Source organism: Aspergillus heteromorphus (assembly GCF_003184545.1).
Source record: "Aspergillus heteromorphus CBS 117.55 chromosome Unknown BO70scaffold_19, whole genome shotgun sequence".
Taxonomy (NCBI): domain Eukaryota; kingdom Fungi; phylum Ascomycota; class Eurotiomycetes; order Eurotiales; family Aspergillaceae; genus Aspergillus; species Aspergillus heteromorphus.
Genome location: NW_020290424.1, coordinates 523,727 through 539,781, shown reverse-complemented (window position 1 = coordinate 539,781; position 16,055 = coordinate 523,727). Strand labels below are relative to the sequence as shown.

Genomic DNA, 16,055 nt, shown 5'->3' with positions numbered 1-16,055 from the left:
CTCACCACCTGGGCCCGATCGCCTCATCCTGGAAGCCACCGCAGATTCTTTCGTTTCCTCCAGTTGCGTTTGCTCCTGAGTGGGCCTCGCCCGGCTTCCCTTGTGGGTGATCATCGCGACACCTGTGCTGCTCTGCATTGTCTTGTCTTCCGTCAGAAGCACCTACTCTCTACGTCACCCGGTTCAGAATCGATATCTCGGGCTCAATCTCGCCGAGATTAGCCTCCAACTCTCAGCGTGCATCCTGACGATCGCGCAATCGGGTCTGGGTACAAAACCGTCCTTGATCGGGCTGGAAGCGTCCGTGATTCTGTTGTGCCTATTGTTCTCCACTGTTCCTCGGAACTTTGATTGCCACGCGCGCCTCGTTTTCTTGTGGTGAGCTTCCTCGCCGCAAGCCGGTGGATGCGCGCTTACCCCTCTTGGACCCTGACGCTTTTCCATCGAGGACAATAACCTGGTGAGGGGTGGCTGAGCCCTTTCGAGTGCCACCATGAATCAGATGAATGTGCCTGGGATGAATCCCGGTGCAGGAGGCCCCGTGGGGGGTGTCCCGATGATGAACAACGGTTCTGCGGCCCCCCGTAATGATCCTAACATCAACAACATACCTGAAACGATGATCAACAACTTGAACACTTATATCTACGATTACTTCCTGAAGCGCGGGTACCATGAATGTGCTAGGGCGCTTGTGAAGGACGATTCTATTAAACTTAATACCGAGCCACCTATAAAGACGAGTCCGGGTCACCGTCGCGACGCTGACGTGAATGGTGTTGATGGTGATGCGATGATGACGGATGGAAAGGATGGCGACAGACTCAAGATCCCAGATGATCTCCCTCGCCCAAACCTCACTAGTGAAGGACAGCAGTCCTCCTTCCTCCTTGACTGGTTCAGCCTATTTTGGGATTTCTTCTGGGCCCAGCGCAAGAAAGGGAACAGTGCTGACGTAAGGCAATACCTCTCACACACTCAGGTACGTGCTCTTCCATGTTTGCAGCCTATCAGCCTATCCACCGTCTAACTGAGGCTTTGTAGAATATAATGCGCCTCAGAGAACAACATCAAAGTCAATTATTACGGCAACAGCCGCTGATGCCTGGACAGATGGGTCAAATGAATATGCGCCGGCCCGGCTTGGTGCCCCCTAATCTTCAGAAGACCGTTCTGCAGAACAACACCTCTGGCCTGTACGCCCCCTTTCCTTTCAAGTCCTCTGGAACTAGTGGTTGATGGGGTGCTGACCAAGCCTTTAGGTCCCAGCAACAACTAGCTCAGCTCCATAAAAACCAGCAGGCTCAGATGATGCAGATGCAGCGAGAACAATCGGAAATCGATATGAACGGCCATCGACCTCAATCTCCAGCATCCGCGGAGAATGCTCCGTCCCCGTCGAAACGGCCTCGCCTCGAAGGTGGCCCCATGAACGGTCAGCAGCTGGCACCCAACGGACGCGGTCAGCCCCAGGGTATGCCCGGCCAGCCGGCCCCGCCAACGCTTTTGATGGGGAACGGGATCACTCGGACGATGAACCCCAGTCAGTATCAGACTTTCTCGCAGTCGGGACCTGCTGCGCAGCAGAAACAAATGCAGGTATATGCTCAGAACTTGGCCATTCATCACACACGCTCAGCATTGACAAACCAGGGCATGCCGAATGGTATGATGAATCCCGGTGTCATGCCGAACCCGACGGACATGGTGCCCATGCCAGATGGCCAGGTGTATCCCATGAACGGCGACTACTATGGCTCGAATGGTCAAATGGCCCAGGTTCGGACGGGGATGCAGACACCTGGCGGTCAGCACGGTAACCATGCTCTCCAAGATTATCAGATGCAACTTATGCTGCTTGAACAGCAGAATAAGCGGCGCTTGATGATGGCTCGTCAGGAGCAGGACAGCATGGCCCGGCCTGACGGCCAGCCCCCAATGCCTGGGCAGCAGCAGTTGCCACCAGGCACCTCGCCCCAAGGCAGCAGGGCGGGCACATCGCCGAATCCCAACGACCAAATGAAGAGGGGCACCCCGAAGATGCCCTCGACCGGACTTCCCGGCTCCCCAAGCGCTGCCGACGCCATGGCCCAGAGTCGCGGATCCCCGGCATCCATGAATTTCGCTGGTGGTCAGATGCCCCCCGAAATGGCTGGCCCCCAGTTCTTCGTGAAGGGCATGCCTGAGGGTATGCCCGGCCCCAACGGAATGCGACCTCCAAGCTCCAACCCCGCGTTCAGCGCTCCCCAGATGGGCCAACCGATCCCTGCCGGTGCTGGAAACCGGGTGCCGACTGGAGGCTGGCAACCGCAGCCGGGCGCTCAGGGTCAGCCTATGGCACCGCAACAATCGCCCGTACCCCAACCGCAGACCACTGGAACCCCCCAGGAGAGGAACGCGATGCCGCCCCCCCAGGCCCCACCGGCGGCTGGTGCCAACGTTGGTCGGACTCAGCCCCCATCTCCCCAAGCGGGAGCTGCTCCGCCGACCCCCCAGCAGGCCAACAAGCCGGCCCCGAAGTCCAAGAAGGATTCTAAGGACAACCGGAAGGTACGTTGTCATGCCAACAACCCATTGACTCTTATATTGACCGCGATTCCAGCGACCTTCGAAGAAGGCGACGAGCGCCGCCGCCGCCGCCGCCGCGGCGACGGCGAACACGGCAGCCACGCCCTCTTCCGAAGCAGAGCATCCGCCTACCCCGACTCCCTCGACTCCGATCACCCCCCAGCATCCGAACTCGTTCAACAAGGCCGGTGCAAATGCTACAACTAGTGCTCCGCAGCAGCCGACGTCAGCTCCCGCACCGCCGCCTCTTGTCCAGCAGCCGCCTGATCAGACTCAGCAACCATTCGGCGACATGACCATCCCTGATGTTTGTGCCCCCCTTGTTCTGATCCGAGGGGATATGACTGACGAGAAAAATAGGCATCTGCTTTCAACCTCGATTTCAGCGCACTAGAAAACCCGGATATCCTGGAGAACTTCGACTTCGATACATTCCTCAACACGGATGCAGATACCGCTGGGTTTGGATTCGACCCCAACATATCGTATCCTACCGATGGTGTTGAGACCGGTGCCGGTGACGGCTTGTGAAATGAAGTCCGACGGTTGTTAAGTCCTTAACTCATATACCCTTGCTCTGTACATTTCCATAAACTTCAGTTTGTGCGCCTGCGCTTTACTTTTCCTCGTGTCTGTCTCCTATCCTTGTTCTGTCGACATGATTTGGATATGTGCCCAAGTGACTAGGCGTTGGTGTATCCGTTTTTGCATATCCCTTCTTTTACTATGCCGACCAGAGGTTCCTGTCGACTCGCGATGGGCTCGCTTGTATCAAGCTACGTTATTGTGCTCTTGTGTGACCGTTTTGAATATCCTTTTTTCTCTCTTTTCTTTTCTCCATCACTTATTACTACTTGCTTAATCCGGTCTTCGAAATCCCCAACGGACCATTGAGTGATGTGTGTTCTCCCTAGCGTTAGCCATGCTCCATTTAATACTCGAGACTACTACCATCACAACACGTGCGTCCTTGACCTTTCTTCTTTCCCTGATAACCCTTTCTTTTTTCAATATCTTTGTTTCACTTGTTTTCTTCTTTTCACTTACAGAATTCTAACTTCAACCTTCACACCCTCCACCACTTCTTCTGCCACTTACGCTTCTCTGCAACCTTCTTACATTACTTGTTTCCTTTGTCTTATCCGTGTGGCGTCAATCTTCGAGGTTTTAGTCGTCATCGACTCCTCTCTGTGAATGGTTTCATGAAATCGAGAAAGATACTCGCGTCTTCTCCGTTGTTCATTTTCTTTTCCTTACATCGCTTCACTGCGTATCAATTAAATCGGTCTTGCTTCTATGCGTTCTAGTGCTGTGGTCTATGTTTCTTCGTCTCCCCGATCCCTTTGCACATCTAAACCAATCTGCCCGAAGACTCGTTCTCTGATATCAGTAAGGGGAAGGGGCAAAAGCAACTCTGGGGTAGTTTCAATGCCATCCAGCTAGCTGTCTTCGCACGTACATATGAACTATCCTGTACAAAAAAAATATACCTGGACGCCGACTCACTGGCTATCGTCATAAGTTGCCTTGAGTGTTTGCTTAATGCCGCTAACTATGCGCGTGGGGTGGTGGACCAAAAGCATATGCCAACCAATGGCCGTACGCTGTCATGTAACACCTATCAATCCAGGCCACCCATTCATTCATTCCTTGTTCATCCCACTTGTCCCTGCGTCAAACAGGTGCACCTCTCTCCACATAGGACATAGATGGAGTGTGGCGCACGAAAAGCGATGTAAGCGGTTAGACAAGGGAAGTTCCAAAAAGATGCCTGGCACAAAACACAGTACCACAGCGCCATCGACCACATCCCGACAAATCATGCCATACATCAGACATACCTTGCTCCATTCTTCCTGAGCAACTCGACTGTTGCGTCGCCCCAATGCGTGACTGACCCACGCGCTTTTTCCGCGTCCAGTTCGATTTCCAGGTCTTCTTTCACCATTCGGATCAAGTATTCGACAACCCTTTCTGCACATTTGTCTTTGACTGCAAGCTTAGTGTCTTGCATGTTACTGATACGCCCAATAGCACCAGCGCGTGTGAGAAAGGGGTCCCCATTAAAGTAGGCCGCCGCGGTGTATTGCCCGTCTGTTTCGATGAGCCGGCCGTCCGTTCTCTCAACACGAATCTCAGGATGTTCTAACCCGAGCAAGTCACAGACCTCTATATAACGTAAAGACACATGGTCCTCCCGGTTCCGGGAAGGGCCAGCCAGATAAACTTGGTCAGAATGAGAATTATAAAGAGTAGGGGAGCCGGTCAACGTTACTTTTCAACTTGTCAGTGTTTGTTTTTAAGGCCCCTATCTGAATAACGAGCTCATGATGTGTAACTCTCCACCGTTTCTCTTCCTTTTCAGCAGACACATTGATGGGTGGTAGCCTGCAATTGGTGACTCTTAGTAGGTTTGAATTACCATAAAATTGTTTACTATGCTTCTGCTTCTTTTTTGACTTGTCTGGGCTCCAGGTCGCATCTTCGGATTCTGCTCGTCGTTTAGGCCCAGAAAGAGGACGGGGATCCATTTCAGATGAAAAGCTTTCAGGTGGTCTCGGAACATGCGCGAATGTGTGCTCATCAGTATCCTTCAACGATAAAGGGCCCAAGGAATTCCAGGAACCACCTGCGCCATGGATCCAAACTGCCTGTAGTGCCGTGTAAGCACTCGCATTCTGAGAATTAAAATCGCTTGAGTAATGGTCAATGGGCCCTGTGTACATATTTCCCTGGACCTTCACGGTGTGGCAGTGACCTTGCCCATGCGTGATCCTAACATACTCTGGCGCGGGCAGTCCGTTGTGGTTACAATTGAAACTGCCACGAAGCCTTGTCAGCCAATCCAGTCAATTTTAAGCCGGGTGGGCTTTTTCTTACCTCGCAGAAGTTCAACCCAGTCCCAATCAGGCGTCCCTAGCCAGTCATTAAGATCTGGTAAGGTCCACATTGGGTATTCCGCCTGCAGCTTTTTCAAAGCAGCTCGGCAGACATCAGCTTTGGCTGCCTTTTGAGAAGGATAAACGTGCGATCTGATGATTGTATGGCCATACATCGTAAGTTTCAGACCCCATCGAGAACCTTTCGAGTTGCTAAAATAAAACCTCGGGAGGAGGAGAGCTTGGGTAGCTAAGACTCCATAGCAGAAAAGGGCCTCATCATCACCCAGGTTAAGCGGGTCGATAGATCCTAGCTGCCACGAACGCTTTGGGTGCAGATTGAGCGAATCGCCAGACCCAAGCTGCCTGGAACGATTTTTGGGCTTGATCACGAATGTCAGCAAGGCCAAGAATGTGCAAGGTAAACCTTCACCGACTACTAGAAAGACCCCCTCTGACTGCAGCACTTACTCTGCGACAGGGATAGGACGAGCCGGCCCTTCTCAAGATCAAGCTTTCAGCTCTGGTAGAGGTGAGAGATATGCTGCCACTGCTCCAAGTTTGAGGTCCGACTGCTGGAATTGATGCCGGTCCAGGAGGCACATGAGCGCTTCCCGAGTCCACGGCCCGGGACTCAAAAAGAGACTGTCTCCCTCCACCTGTTGGGGGAAGATAGCCTCCTTGAATCGCGGGCCATGGGGAACCAAAAGCAAGGTTCCAGTAAGGTGACGGGCTATAGGCCCAATGAGAGAACCCCTGGAGACCCTCCTCTTGCTTGATATAGGGATGACCTGGGGGCTCCTGGGGCTGTACACCTTGTGACTGTGTCGGTACCTCAGAGGGCAAGCCGGATATCGACTCTTCTGCCTTCACACGGCTGCCACATACATTTGTGGGGGGAGGCATCGAAGTTTGGATGACAGGAAGGCTAAAGCTCGCACTAAACGCAGGATTCAGATATGAATTTTCCATTGTCTGGGGGGAAAAAGCAAAGGTATTGTGGGGGGACGTGTGTAGAATGGAGGATGGACAGGAGTGAGAGAGAGGAGACCGAGATGGATGAATGGAGAAGGGGAGGTGAAGGTGGATGGGACTTGAAGGAGGTGGAGAGAGGGGAGCGAGGAGAAGGATGGAGGAGGGTAGAAGAGAAGGTGAAGGGGGAGGCAGTCAAGCGGACTGGAGCGTGTTCCGGTATTGTTTGCATGCCTGGAGGGGCATTCACCAGGCAGGCAGGCGCCAGGAGCCAAAAGGGGCAAGAGAGGAAATAAAGCACAGCAATTCACAGAGGGCTGCTGCCTGGGGCTTCACTTTCTATCTCCTTACGACTACGTATCAAACTAGTTCGGACTATACTCCATGCAACGTTGCCTATGAAATACATTGAAGAGAGCCTCTCCACAGTCTGACGGCCTGATACACAGCATACTCCGCCTTCCCATAGTTCTAGCGGAGACGCTATATGGGTTGTTCGATAGGAATGATATATAAGGTCAACGAGAGTCGACAGCTCAACCGCTCATAATGGGAGGGGGGGAGCTCGCCATCCAGACATCTTAGCGGAATCCGAAATGGTCAAGAGCAGCATGGTGAAAACGAAAAACCGGGATAGTAACAAGGGAAAGAAAGCACGATACAGAATCCTAGTAAGTAAGAATGCTTCAATCGATATCACCTACTTCCAAGACCGACCCCACAAGCTGGGATCTCACATCAAGGAAGTCATCAAATTCGGCTTGCTGAACATGATGTCCTGCGGACAAATCCTGGGTAGGCGAGAACAGGACGCTTTCTCCTTTGGAAATAGGGGAGCTCTCCCCACGGGCAGAGCTTGTTGATGGCTTTGGTTTCGACCCCGTGGGGGTTTCCGTATTGCCGCTCGTCCGTACTACTGGTCTGGGGGGAGTCTGGTGAGCCCTTTCATTTTCTTTGATGGGAGAATCCACGGAGGATTCGTTCCCCTTATTCTCCAGGCACAAACCCTCCTTCCTGCTTTTGACTTGCGGACTAGGGCTAGCGTTGATCTTGTTGGCCACAGTAACATCGGCTGTTGTATCAGAAGGAGCGCTAGATCTGGTGCTAGTTCTCGAGATTTCCCTAGAGTCGGGTAGCGAAATCTCCTTCAATGCCGATGCCCGACTGCTGTTCTTGGTGTAGGGTGCCGAGCGTGCTTCGGCCGCCGCAGAAAGCTTGGTTCCCATGGGCATAGCGGTAGAAGGTGTGTTGGTAGGTGCCTGGGTGCCACAGTTCAGGGGCTTTGGCGGACTCAAGGCTTCAATCAGCTGGCTGTATGACGCTTCATCCATGGGAGTGACAATGCTAGCATTCTTGCTGTGTTCGTAGCTGATGCCTGTCATGCTCGAGATAGCACGACTACTACCGGAGCTGGAGGCATAGTCTGGCATGGGTACGTCCTCCCAGGACGGTCTGGCTCCCCGATGACGTGCAGTTGGGTCGAGGACAATAGGATCGATGAACGGATCTGGCATACACTGTTCCTGAGTGTTCCATCTTGACTCACTTGAAGGGGCTTGATACTGGGGCATGGGCCGTTGGTAATTCCTATACGCCCAGGTACTTCCCCCCGACTGACTACTGATCTGGCTCCTGGGTGCTATAATCCGTCGAGCATCGTGCCTTGTCGGTGAGTGGGCATGGAAATCTTCAGCCTCTTTTGGCTCGCTGGGGCCGCCTGCCGAATTGTACTTGAAGAGACGTGGTTCTCGGGTCCACATGGAAGCGTTGGGCCAGGCAATATTGGAATACTCCAGAACCTCTAGCGTATCATGGTCAAAATACTGATAAATTGCAGGCGCTTAGGATGGAAACTTACGCAGAGGAGCATGCTGAAAAGCAAACGCAACAATCTCCTTGACTCGTTCAAACGGCGGGGAGCGGTGCGGGCGAGAGAACCCTTCGGCGATCACGACGCGGATCCTGCCATACGTCTCCCCCGCATCCCAATGTCTCTGTTCCAGAATCTCCTGGTGGAACGCTGGAAAACGGAGGCTATCCTGGTTACCGCTCTTGTCGACGTCTGGAGGACTAGTGTTAGCTATAACTCTGCGAGAGCGCCACAATGAAGACATACAGGAACTCAGATCTAGCAAGAAGGCCTCAGAGTGATTAGCTAGTTGTTCCGGGATACATGCAGAGCAATTGGCTGATCACTCACCGATAATATTCGGCCAGGAAGATCTCTGGTTGAATACGCTACCCCTATGGCACACACACAGAGCTTAGTTGATGGATGGCGCAGCACTAGAGTGATCAATAAAACTTACGAAACACACAGCCCATCTATAAAAATCCGAATCTCGAAAAGCAAAGCATCTTCCGGTTGCAGGAGGCTTTCCATCAACCGGCTGGGCATGGGCTTTTCCCAGCTATGGACCGATACTCGAAAGGGGGTATTCAGACGCATACTTGGGATGAAGGTAGTAAGGACTGGCAGCTGGCCCAGGTTGCCGTGTGATACAGAGCAAGAAGCCGGGCTGAGAAGAGCGGGACTGTGCAGGTAGGGTGATTCTGGCATCTTGTTAGTGCGGGCTGGGACATCGGTCGGTGGGCTGCTACACCGACCTTTATCCTTGGTGACAAAACATTGCGTCTTGAATTCCTGGAGCGGCACCTTGGAGGTTTCAGGGAAGACCAGCACGTCCCAGTTCTCGTACCGCATTCTGGCTTCAGAGGTAGAGAGGTACCTATCGACTGCGAGATAAGATGAGGAAAGGAAGAGACAAATTAGACCTCAGGCAAGTATGGTAAGATACTAAGAGTAAAGAGACCTCATTCGTGTTCGGAAGAAGAAGATCCTCGAGTAGGTATCCCCCACAACAAGATGAGAAGGATAGATACAAGTGGCAGAGATGTGGTGGGGACGGAGAGGACAACCGAGCGAGAGACGGTGGTTTACTACTAGGAGGATAGTACAGTACCAAGCGTGGCAGGCGCGCCTTCCATCGGAGAAAGGGAAGAGGGAAGGCGCGAGGGAGGCTGGTGCCTGAGGGGAAGCCACAGCCTGAGGCCGAGCCTCGCTGATACTCGGGATGGGATGCAATCAATGCAACGGAAACGCGACGCGGCGCAGATCTGGTTCAAATTATAAGACGTCCGCTTATCTATCAAGCCCCTTCCCTATACAACACGAGCGGGGAGCAGATCTGAGATACTTGGCAATTGTTAACACTTTGTCTGGTGCTCACGATCATCGGAAGATTGAGGAGTTCCATAGCCACAGGAACAAAGTAGGAAAGAAACAACAGAGCTCACTGCTTAGCGAGGGAGAGGATAAAAGACAACCGGGGGGGGGGAATCATCCGGGAGAGGTGAAGGGGAAAACGATACGCCAACATATGTCGTGGGAAACAGCCGACTTACGAAGGACCGCAATGAGAGAAAAAGCCGCCGGAGAAGACAGGTAGAGCAGGCGGTCTCCTGCCAGTCACCAGTAAGCAGTAACTACATATTCATCAAGAGACAGACGCGGCAGGGTCGTGGCACTGGCAGCTTGCAGATACAGCAGCGACAAGAGGCAACGAATCAAGGCCAATTGGGAAACTCCGCTGAACAGGACGCAAGATGCATGGCCTCCAAGGGGAAAAGCACTCAATGAGTGGGAAAGCACTATGCTCCATAATCGACTGCATTGAAAATAGAAGGCGATGAAAACAATGTTGTACAGGCCGCCGGTCTAGCAAAAAGCATGACGTAACATCCTCAGAACGAAACACAGTGGGATTGCATTGATTCATGAGAAAACTTTTCGCAGAAAGCCTGCCCAGGGAATAAAACGGAGACCGACGCGCATTTCAACAATTCCCATTGCCGTCATACGCATAATAACATAGACCTAGGGCCAGAGACGTAACGAGAATAGAGGGGGAAGGGGATCAATGGGTAACTGAAGAATGGTGTAACAGATGGATTTCGATGAAGGAAGAGAGTTGGGAAAGGGGAGATGGGGAAGCAGCGGGAGATAGATAGGAAGTAAGAATGAAATCAGAGCTCAGATATGGCTAAAAATGGAAAGCGCTCGCATATGAAGTACGTAGCACAGGAGAAAATGCCCATCCAGAGCTATAGAGGGTAACTTTCGCAGAAATAATAGCAGACTTATGACACACAAAAGACCCATCGTGAAATGACGCAAAACTCCTGCTGTTTCTTTCAAACTAAAACGGAAAGCTCCTTTACTGCACGTGGGCGTCAGTTACATCCCTCCGGTTACGAGGGGGTGACCGAGGGAGAACCAACCTTCATAGGCGCAAAGCCGCCGTACTGGTGAGCCGGGGGCATGCCCATCGAGGGGTACATGGGGGGCGGGGGGGGAGCAGGGCGGTAGGGGCTTCCGGCAGGGCCCGAGTTGTTCTGAGAGCGACCCCAGCTCAGACGCACACGGGAGTTACCGATGGGGTATCCCTGCATCTGGTTGATGGCCATCTCAGCAGCGTGGCGCTGGACGAACTGGACGAAACCGCAGCCCTTGCCAGGGGGGATCTTGACGTAGGTGATCTCGCCGAATCCCTGGAAGAAAGAGCGCAGCTCATCCTCGGTGACGTAGCCGGACAGGCCACCAACAAAGACGGTGGTGTTGTTGGGGTCGGTGAACTGGTTCATGGGCTGGGGAGCACCGTAGAAGCCCATAGGGGGCGCACCCATGGGAGGGTACATGCCTGCGGGGCCGGGCATGCCCATAGCACCGGGAACAACTCCAGGGCCCTTGTTCTTGGGGGTGGCAGTGGAGATGCGCATGGGGCGGTTACCACAGTACACACCCTGCATCTCGCTCAGGGCCCGCTGCTGGTCGTTCTCATCGGAGAAACGAACGAAGCCGTATCCGCGGGACATGCCGCTGATGGGGTCGGTCATGATCTTGGCGGACTTGCAGGACGGGAAGCGGCTCTGGAAGAGAGAAACGAGGACATACTCGTTGACCTCCGGGCCCAGGTCGCCAACGAAGATAGAGTACTCGGGACCGCGGTCATCACGGCTGTTGAATCTGATATTAGACGGGGCCTCCCAGGACAAGGTTGGAAGGTGTCATTGCTTACCTGCGGTCAGCAAGGCCTCCACCGGTGGCCCAGTTCAGCTTGAACAGGCGGTTGGTGTTGGGCATGGGAGTGCCGTTCAGGGACAGAGCCTTGGCAGCAGCAGCGGGAGACGCGAAGTCGACAAAGCAGTAGCCGGCGTTGCTCCTACTACCAACATTAGGATCGTCTTTAAGACACGGATTGCGTTTTCAAATATACTCACCCAGAGAACTTGTCACGGATCATCTTGACGTTGACCTGCTCACCCATCTGGAACCAGAGGTTACGGACGAAGTTCTCGTCGATCCAAGGCTCAAGCTCGCCCATCCTGCAGTTCACACGGTCAGAGCCAGACACGAAGCAAAGAATAGGATTGCATGGCCTAATCATACCAGAGAGTAGTCTTGCCATCATTGGCCTGCTGGGGGACGGGAGCAGCAGTGGGCTCACCGGGGGCCGGGCCCTGGAAGGGGGCAGTAGTCGGGTCAGCCTGCCCAGTCATGGTGGTGTCCGCAGTAGCGGGAGCACCGGGAGCGGCAGCAGCAGCGTCAGCAGCAGGGTGCTGGTTCTGGAACGATTCAAAGTTCTGGAAAGACATGTTGACGTAAAAATTCGACTTTCGTAATAATAATTGCGATGACGGTATCTATTCCCGGAGAAGCACATGTTAGCGAGGCGGGCTTCCCCAAGGACTCGGTAGGCTGCGCATAGTGCAACAGAAAGAGACTATTCAAAGAGGCGCATACCTTTGTGCGGATGAAATGAGCAGAAACCCAAACAAACAAACTTTTCTATACCGAAAATTTCCCGTGCGAAAGGGGTTTCGTTGGAGTCGTCAAGGAAAGAGAAGCGTACGATCGTTCAGACTCGGAAATGATTGAGAAACGCTAATCACTTCCTACGAGAGATGAAGTCAGTACCAGGAGACTTCAAGAGAGCAGTCGCGCGAAGAGATTAAAGATGAGAGAATGTGTGAGAAGGCAGATCTGAGCCACAAACGCGCAGGCTCGGGCTCAAGGCATTGGTGTAAATCGGGTGTCGGAGCGAATCGGGTGGGTTCAATCTGAAGGATCCTATAGCGGCAGAGGTCTGAGAGGCGATTGAATAGACAGATCGGTGGAATTGGAACCAAAGGGTGTGATGAATTCAGTTCCCACTGCAGACTCAGGCGCCAAGACTTCAGATTCCCCAGGTGGTCGCAGCGACATGGCCGGAAAGTGCAAATCGCACCAGGTCGATCGATTGAAACGGACGAGCAGTATACTGGAGGCCATGAAGGTGCGATGACAGAAGCGAGCATGTGCAGCAAACCATGGCCGCCGCGTTCGTCGATTACTGCCACAGGAGTCCACCCGTTCCGGTTGCGTTGCGACCGACCCGATCGGTCCACCCAATTTTCGCCTGATCTGCAACACACAAGCCATGACACAGTCAAGTGGGATATTCGACAATTATCACTGATGCGCAGGGATGGCTATTAAGGAAGTGACGGTTGAGCGACCGGTCGAAACGCCTCGGATAACCGAGCGAGGCGAGTGAAGTGGATTCGAATGGCGCATGAGAGTCGTTGACGGATCGTGTCGGACGAAGATGGAAGCCATTTCGACTGCCCGAGCGACGAGGAATAGGCGAGCCAAGATGCCCAGAGCCGACAATTCGACCGGCGACGCCTCTTGAGGATTGATTGCCTTGATTGCTGGATCGCACAGAGAGGGATGATTGATAGGCAAGAGGCCGGCGACTCGGCGACTCCCGCGCAACCACACAACGACCGATAAAGGGAACGCGAGGGAAAAACAAAAAAGGGCGTCCGAAGTCCAGGAAGGCAAGAGAGGGGGAGAAATGAAACAATTGCAACGTACCAGGCAAAGGCAAAACGCTACCTATGAATCTGCTTTGAGGATAATAGAAAGCGATGCGGTACTTTGACGTGGCGCAAATGAAGTATGCGTAGAAGACCAGGGCGTTGGAGAAACCAGGAACTGGAGAATCAAGATAACTCCGGCGGCGTGGAGAATAAGAAGAAACTCAAGAAAGAGAGGAAAAGACACAAAGAAGAGTCACAGAGCTATCCGCAAACCAACTCCGTGTTTTCCGACAAGAACAAGGGAACGGTGGAAGGACTGAAGGAGAGGGGGATATGATGGGGAGGGAGAAGAGAGGAAACAGAGAGGAGGAGGGGTAGAAGAAAGATTAATTCTTCAGGATGGAGGGGAGGAGGAAGGGTGGAAGGGAAGGGAAGGGGAACGAGGAAGAATGGCTACGTACTACTGCTAGGGCAGACCAAGGACGGGAGAGAAGCAGAATCGTTAGACGAACAAACGAAATGGTAATAAAATAATAATAATATGAATAATCAGCACACAAGCAGGTCGGGGCAAGGCAGGGCAGGGCAGGGCAGGGCAGTCCTGCTGCTGCTTGCTGCTTGCTGCTTACTTGCTGCGACTTACTAAGTAAGTCCGGACCAGATAGTTACTGCTACTGCTACTGCTACCCTAGTCACTTGCTGCTGCTAGTAGGTATGCATGCTACTGCGACTGCTAGATCCTACTGCTAATAATGCTACCCATATTACTCTCTCTCCCTCTTCTCTGTTCTGGGACTGTTGAACCTGTCTGTGAGGAGATGAGGGGCGCAGTTGCTGCCAACTGGGTGGGACGACGAAAGTTTGCCGATTTTCTCCCTCCTCTCTGCTCTTCTTTTTTTTTTTTTTTTTTTTTTTTTCCCCCTCTTCTTTCCTTCTCTCTTCGCCTCCGCTTTTCTGGTCGACCAAACCCGTTGACTGGCTCAGCAACATCCCCGAACCAGACCTTGTAGATCTGGATTTCGTTTGGGTGGGATCGTGTGGCCTTACCGGGATTTCAGCCAGTACCTGAAGGGTATCGGTAAGTACGGCCGCGGTACCATTCGCCCGGGTGGTTGGATTGTCTGTCGGGTGTACGACCTTACTGGATGTATGTATGTTTTAGATTGCCATCCAGATATCCATCGATGATGATTAGAGTCAGTCGCTGCTACTAGTGTCATAATTTTGACTCTAGGTAGGTAGGCAGGCACGGAGCAGCCACGCCGTAAATACTTACTAGGTACTCCATTGCCCCCCCCCCCATATTATCTTACTACTATCAGACTTTCTACACCTCCCTCCTACTAGATACTACCTGGCACCAAGCACTACTAGATATCTACTGCTATCCACCTTACCTAAATAATAATCTTTCTGTGGTCTCCCGCGCTGCGGTAACAACATAATACAGGTATCCGCGGTACAGGTACCTTACACTACTACAACATACAGTGGATACATCCACATCCACATCGGACCCAACCCAACCACCAAGCACCCTGGGACCAGATGACTGCTGCATCCTGCGGGCTTGCAAACTGACATGATCCTTATTTCCATCGCAAGCAATAGTATTTGGGCTAGTATCATCTTTGTTGGTTGGTTGGGATTCCTCGCGGGCCCAGGCAACGATAAAGCCTGCAGGTTTCTTTTTCTCTCCTGCCCTCTGCATCCTGCGTGTCGCGCCTGGCCGGCTGTTGGATTGCATGACCCGATGACTTGGAAAGAGTGAAGCTTAAAGCCGCCTGGCTTGTACCTATCCATGGCTGGCTTTGCTTTGCATCCAAGCCGGACGGAGGAGATCGTATTTTGGATGGCTCAATCTATTGTCCTCGTCCGGTCTGTCGCGCGCGGAGGGTGGGGGGAGAAGAGCTAATAACGGTCTCTCCAAGTCAAGCAGGGAGAGGGGGAAGGGAGGCAGGCCGGCAGGCAGCAGGTGCGCATCGCGCATCGCATTGTATCGACACCATCCAGGAGGGTGGGAGAACGAGGCCTCTTATCCGCAGAAGGCTGAAGCATCATCCTCAGGCAAGGGGGAGCCGGGGGTGGAGGAAGAAGAAAATGGGGTCCCTCTTGATATGTACTTACTCTGTCCCTAGTGGAAAATGCATGCGTACGGACGCCCGAAGGCACTACTGGGTACAAAGTACTACTAGGTATAGTAGCTACAAGGGGCGGGCAGATAACGACGATCGGGGCCGGACAATCATCGCCAAAAATCGACATGTAAGTACCTACCTCTCAGGCTTCGTAAACATGGCCGAATCGGCTTCGCTGCACGAAACCTGCAAGGACCTGAGGATGGATGCACATGCAAGACCGCCAGAGTCGTGAGGTCTTTTCCTGCCCGTCCTTGCGCTGTGACTCGTCGGGCTCCATTCGCGTCCCATGGGCCCTTATCATCATAGGCCTGTCCCGTTCTCCGCCCAGGTTGTCGGATGCCTCGAGCTCTCGACGGTCATTCGCAGATCGGTTTCCGTTTACAGCAGTTCAGCCCTGATTGTCCCTTGGATCGACCATGCCTAGTACTAGTACTTTGTAGGCGTGTAGCAAATATGTAGGTACTCTGTACGGACTACGGAGTACCTAGTTAGTTGCTAGATGCTCCGGTCGGCGGCGGAACTGGCAGCGTGGCTGACGGAGCTGAAAGAACTAACAATCATATGGAGAACCTAGAAGATATTGTGGTAAGGGGGGTTCGTGGAAATTATAGTGTAGAATAGGGGACCGACA

The 16,055-nt window shown here is 53.0% G+C and overlaps 4 protein-coding genes across 4 annotated transcripts; 1 reads left to right on the top strand and 3 right to left on the bottom strand.

Annotated features, from left to right (window-relative positions):
- Nucleotides 1-517: 517 nt before the first annotated feature.
- Nucleotides 518-3,099, top strand: somA (putative cAMP-dependent protein kinase pathway protein (Som1); the record flags this gene model as incomplete). Its single annotated transcript, XM_025539493.1, has 5 exons — nt 518-982; nt 1,045-1,196; nt 1,263-2,550; nt 2,603-2,875; nt 2,929-3,099. 5 exons carry the CDS (start codon nt 518-520, stop codon nt 3,097-3,099), a joined length of 2,349 nt encoding a protein of 782 aa, XP_025397885.1.
- Nucleotides 3,100-7,105: 4,006 nt separating this feature from the next.
- Nucleotides 7,106-9,123, bottom strand: BO70DRAFT_398011 (uncharacterized protein; the record flags this gene model as incomplete). Its single annotated transcript, XM_025546756.1, has 6 exons — nt 7,106-8,220; nt 8,278-8,481; nt 8,536-8,547; nt 8,620-8,663; nt 8,729-8,972; nt 9,027-9,123. The coding sequence occupies 6 exons, from the start codon at nt 9,121-9,123 to the stop codon at nt 7,106-7,108; spliced, it is 1,716 nt and encodes a 571-aa protein (XP_025397884.1).
- Nucleotides 9,124-10,670: 1,547 nt separating this feature from the next.
- Nucleotides 10,671-12,074, bottom strand: BO70DRAFT_372424 (RNA-binding protein; the record flags this gene model as incomplete). The annotated part of the gene is made up of 4 exons (XM_025544850.1): nt 10,671-11,436; nt 11,498-11,644; nt 11,700-11,804; nt 11,869-12,074. The coding sequence occupies 4 exons, from the start codon at nt 12,072-12,074 to the stop codon at nt 10,671-10,673; spliced, it is 1,224 nt and encodes a 407-aa protein (XP_025397883.1).
- Nucleotides 12,075-14,615: 2,541 nt separating this feature from the next.
- Nucleotides 14,616-15,233, bottom strand: BO70DRAFT_363677 (uncharacterized protein). Its single transcript, XM_025543630.1, has one exon. It carries the CDS (start codon nt 14,992-14,994, stop codon nt 14,677-14,679), a length of 318 nt encoding a protein of 105 aa, XP_025397882.1. The 5' UTR covers nt 14,995-15,233; the 3' UTR covers nt 14,616-14,676.
- Between the last annotated feature and the right edge of the window lie 822 nt (nt 15,234-16,055).

Bases quoted from the DNA above. Each gene is read 5' to 3' on its own strand.
- BO70DRAFT_363677 (XM_025543630.1), bottom strand. From the start codon at position 14,994: ATGCAGAGGGCAGGAGAGAAAAAGAAACCTGCAGGCTTTATCGTTGCC.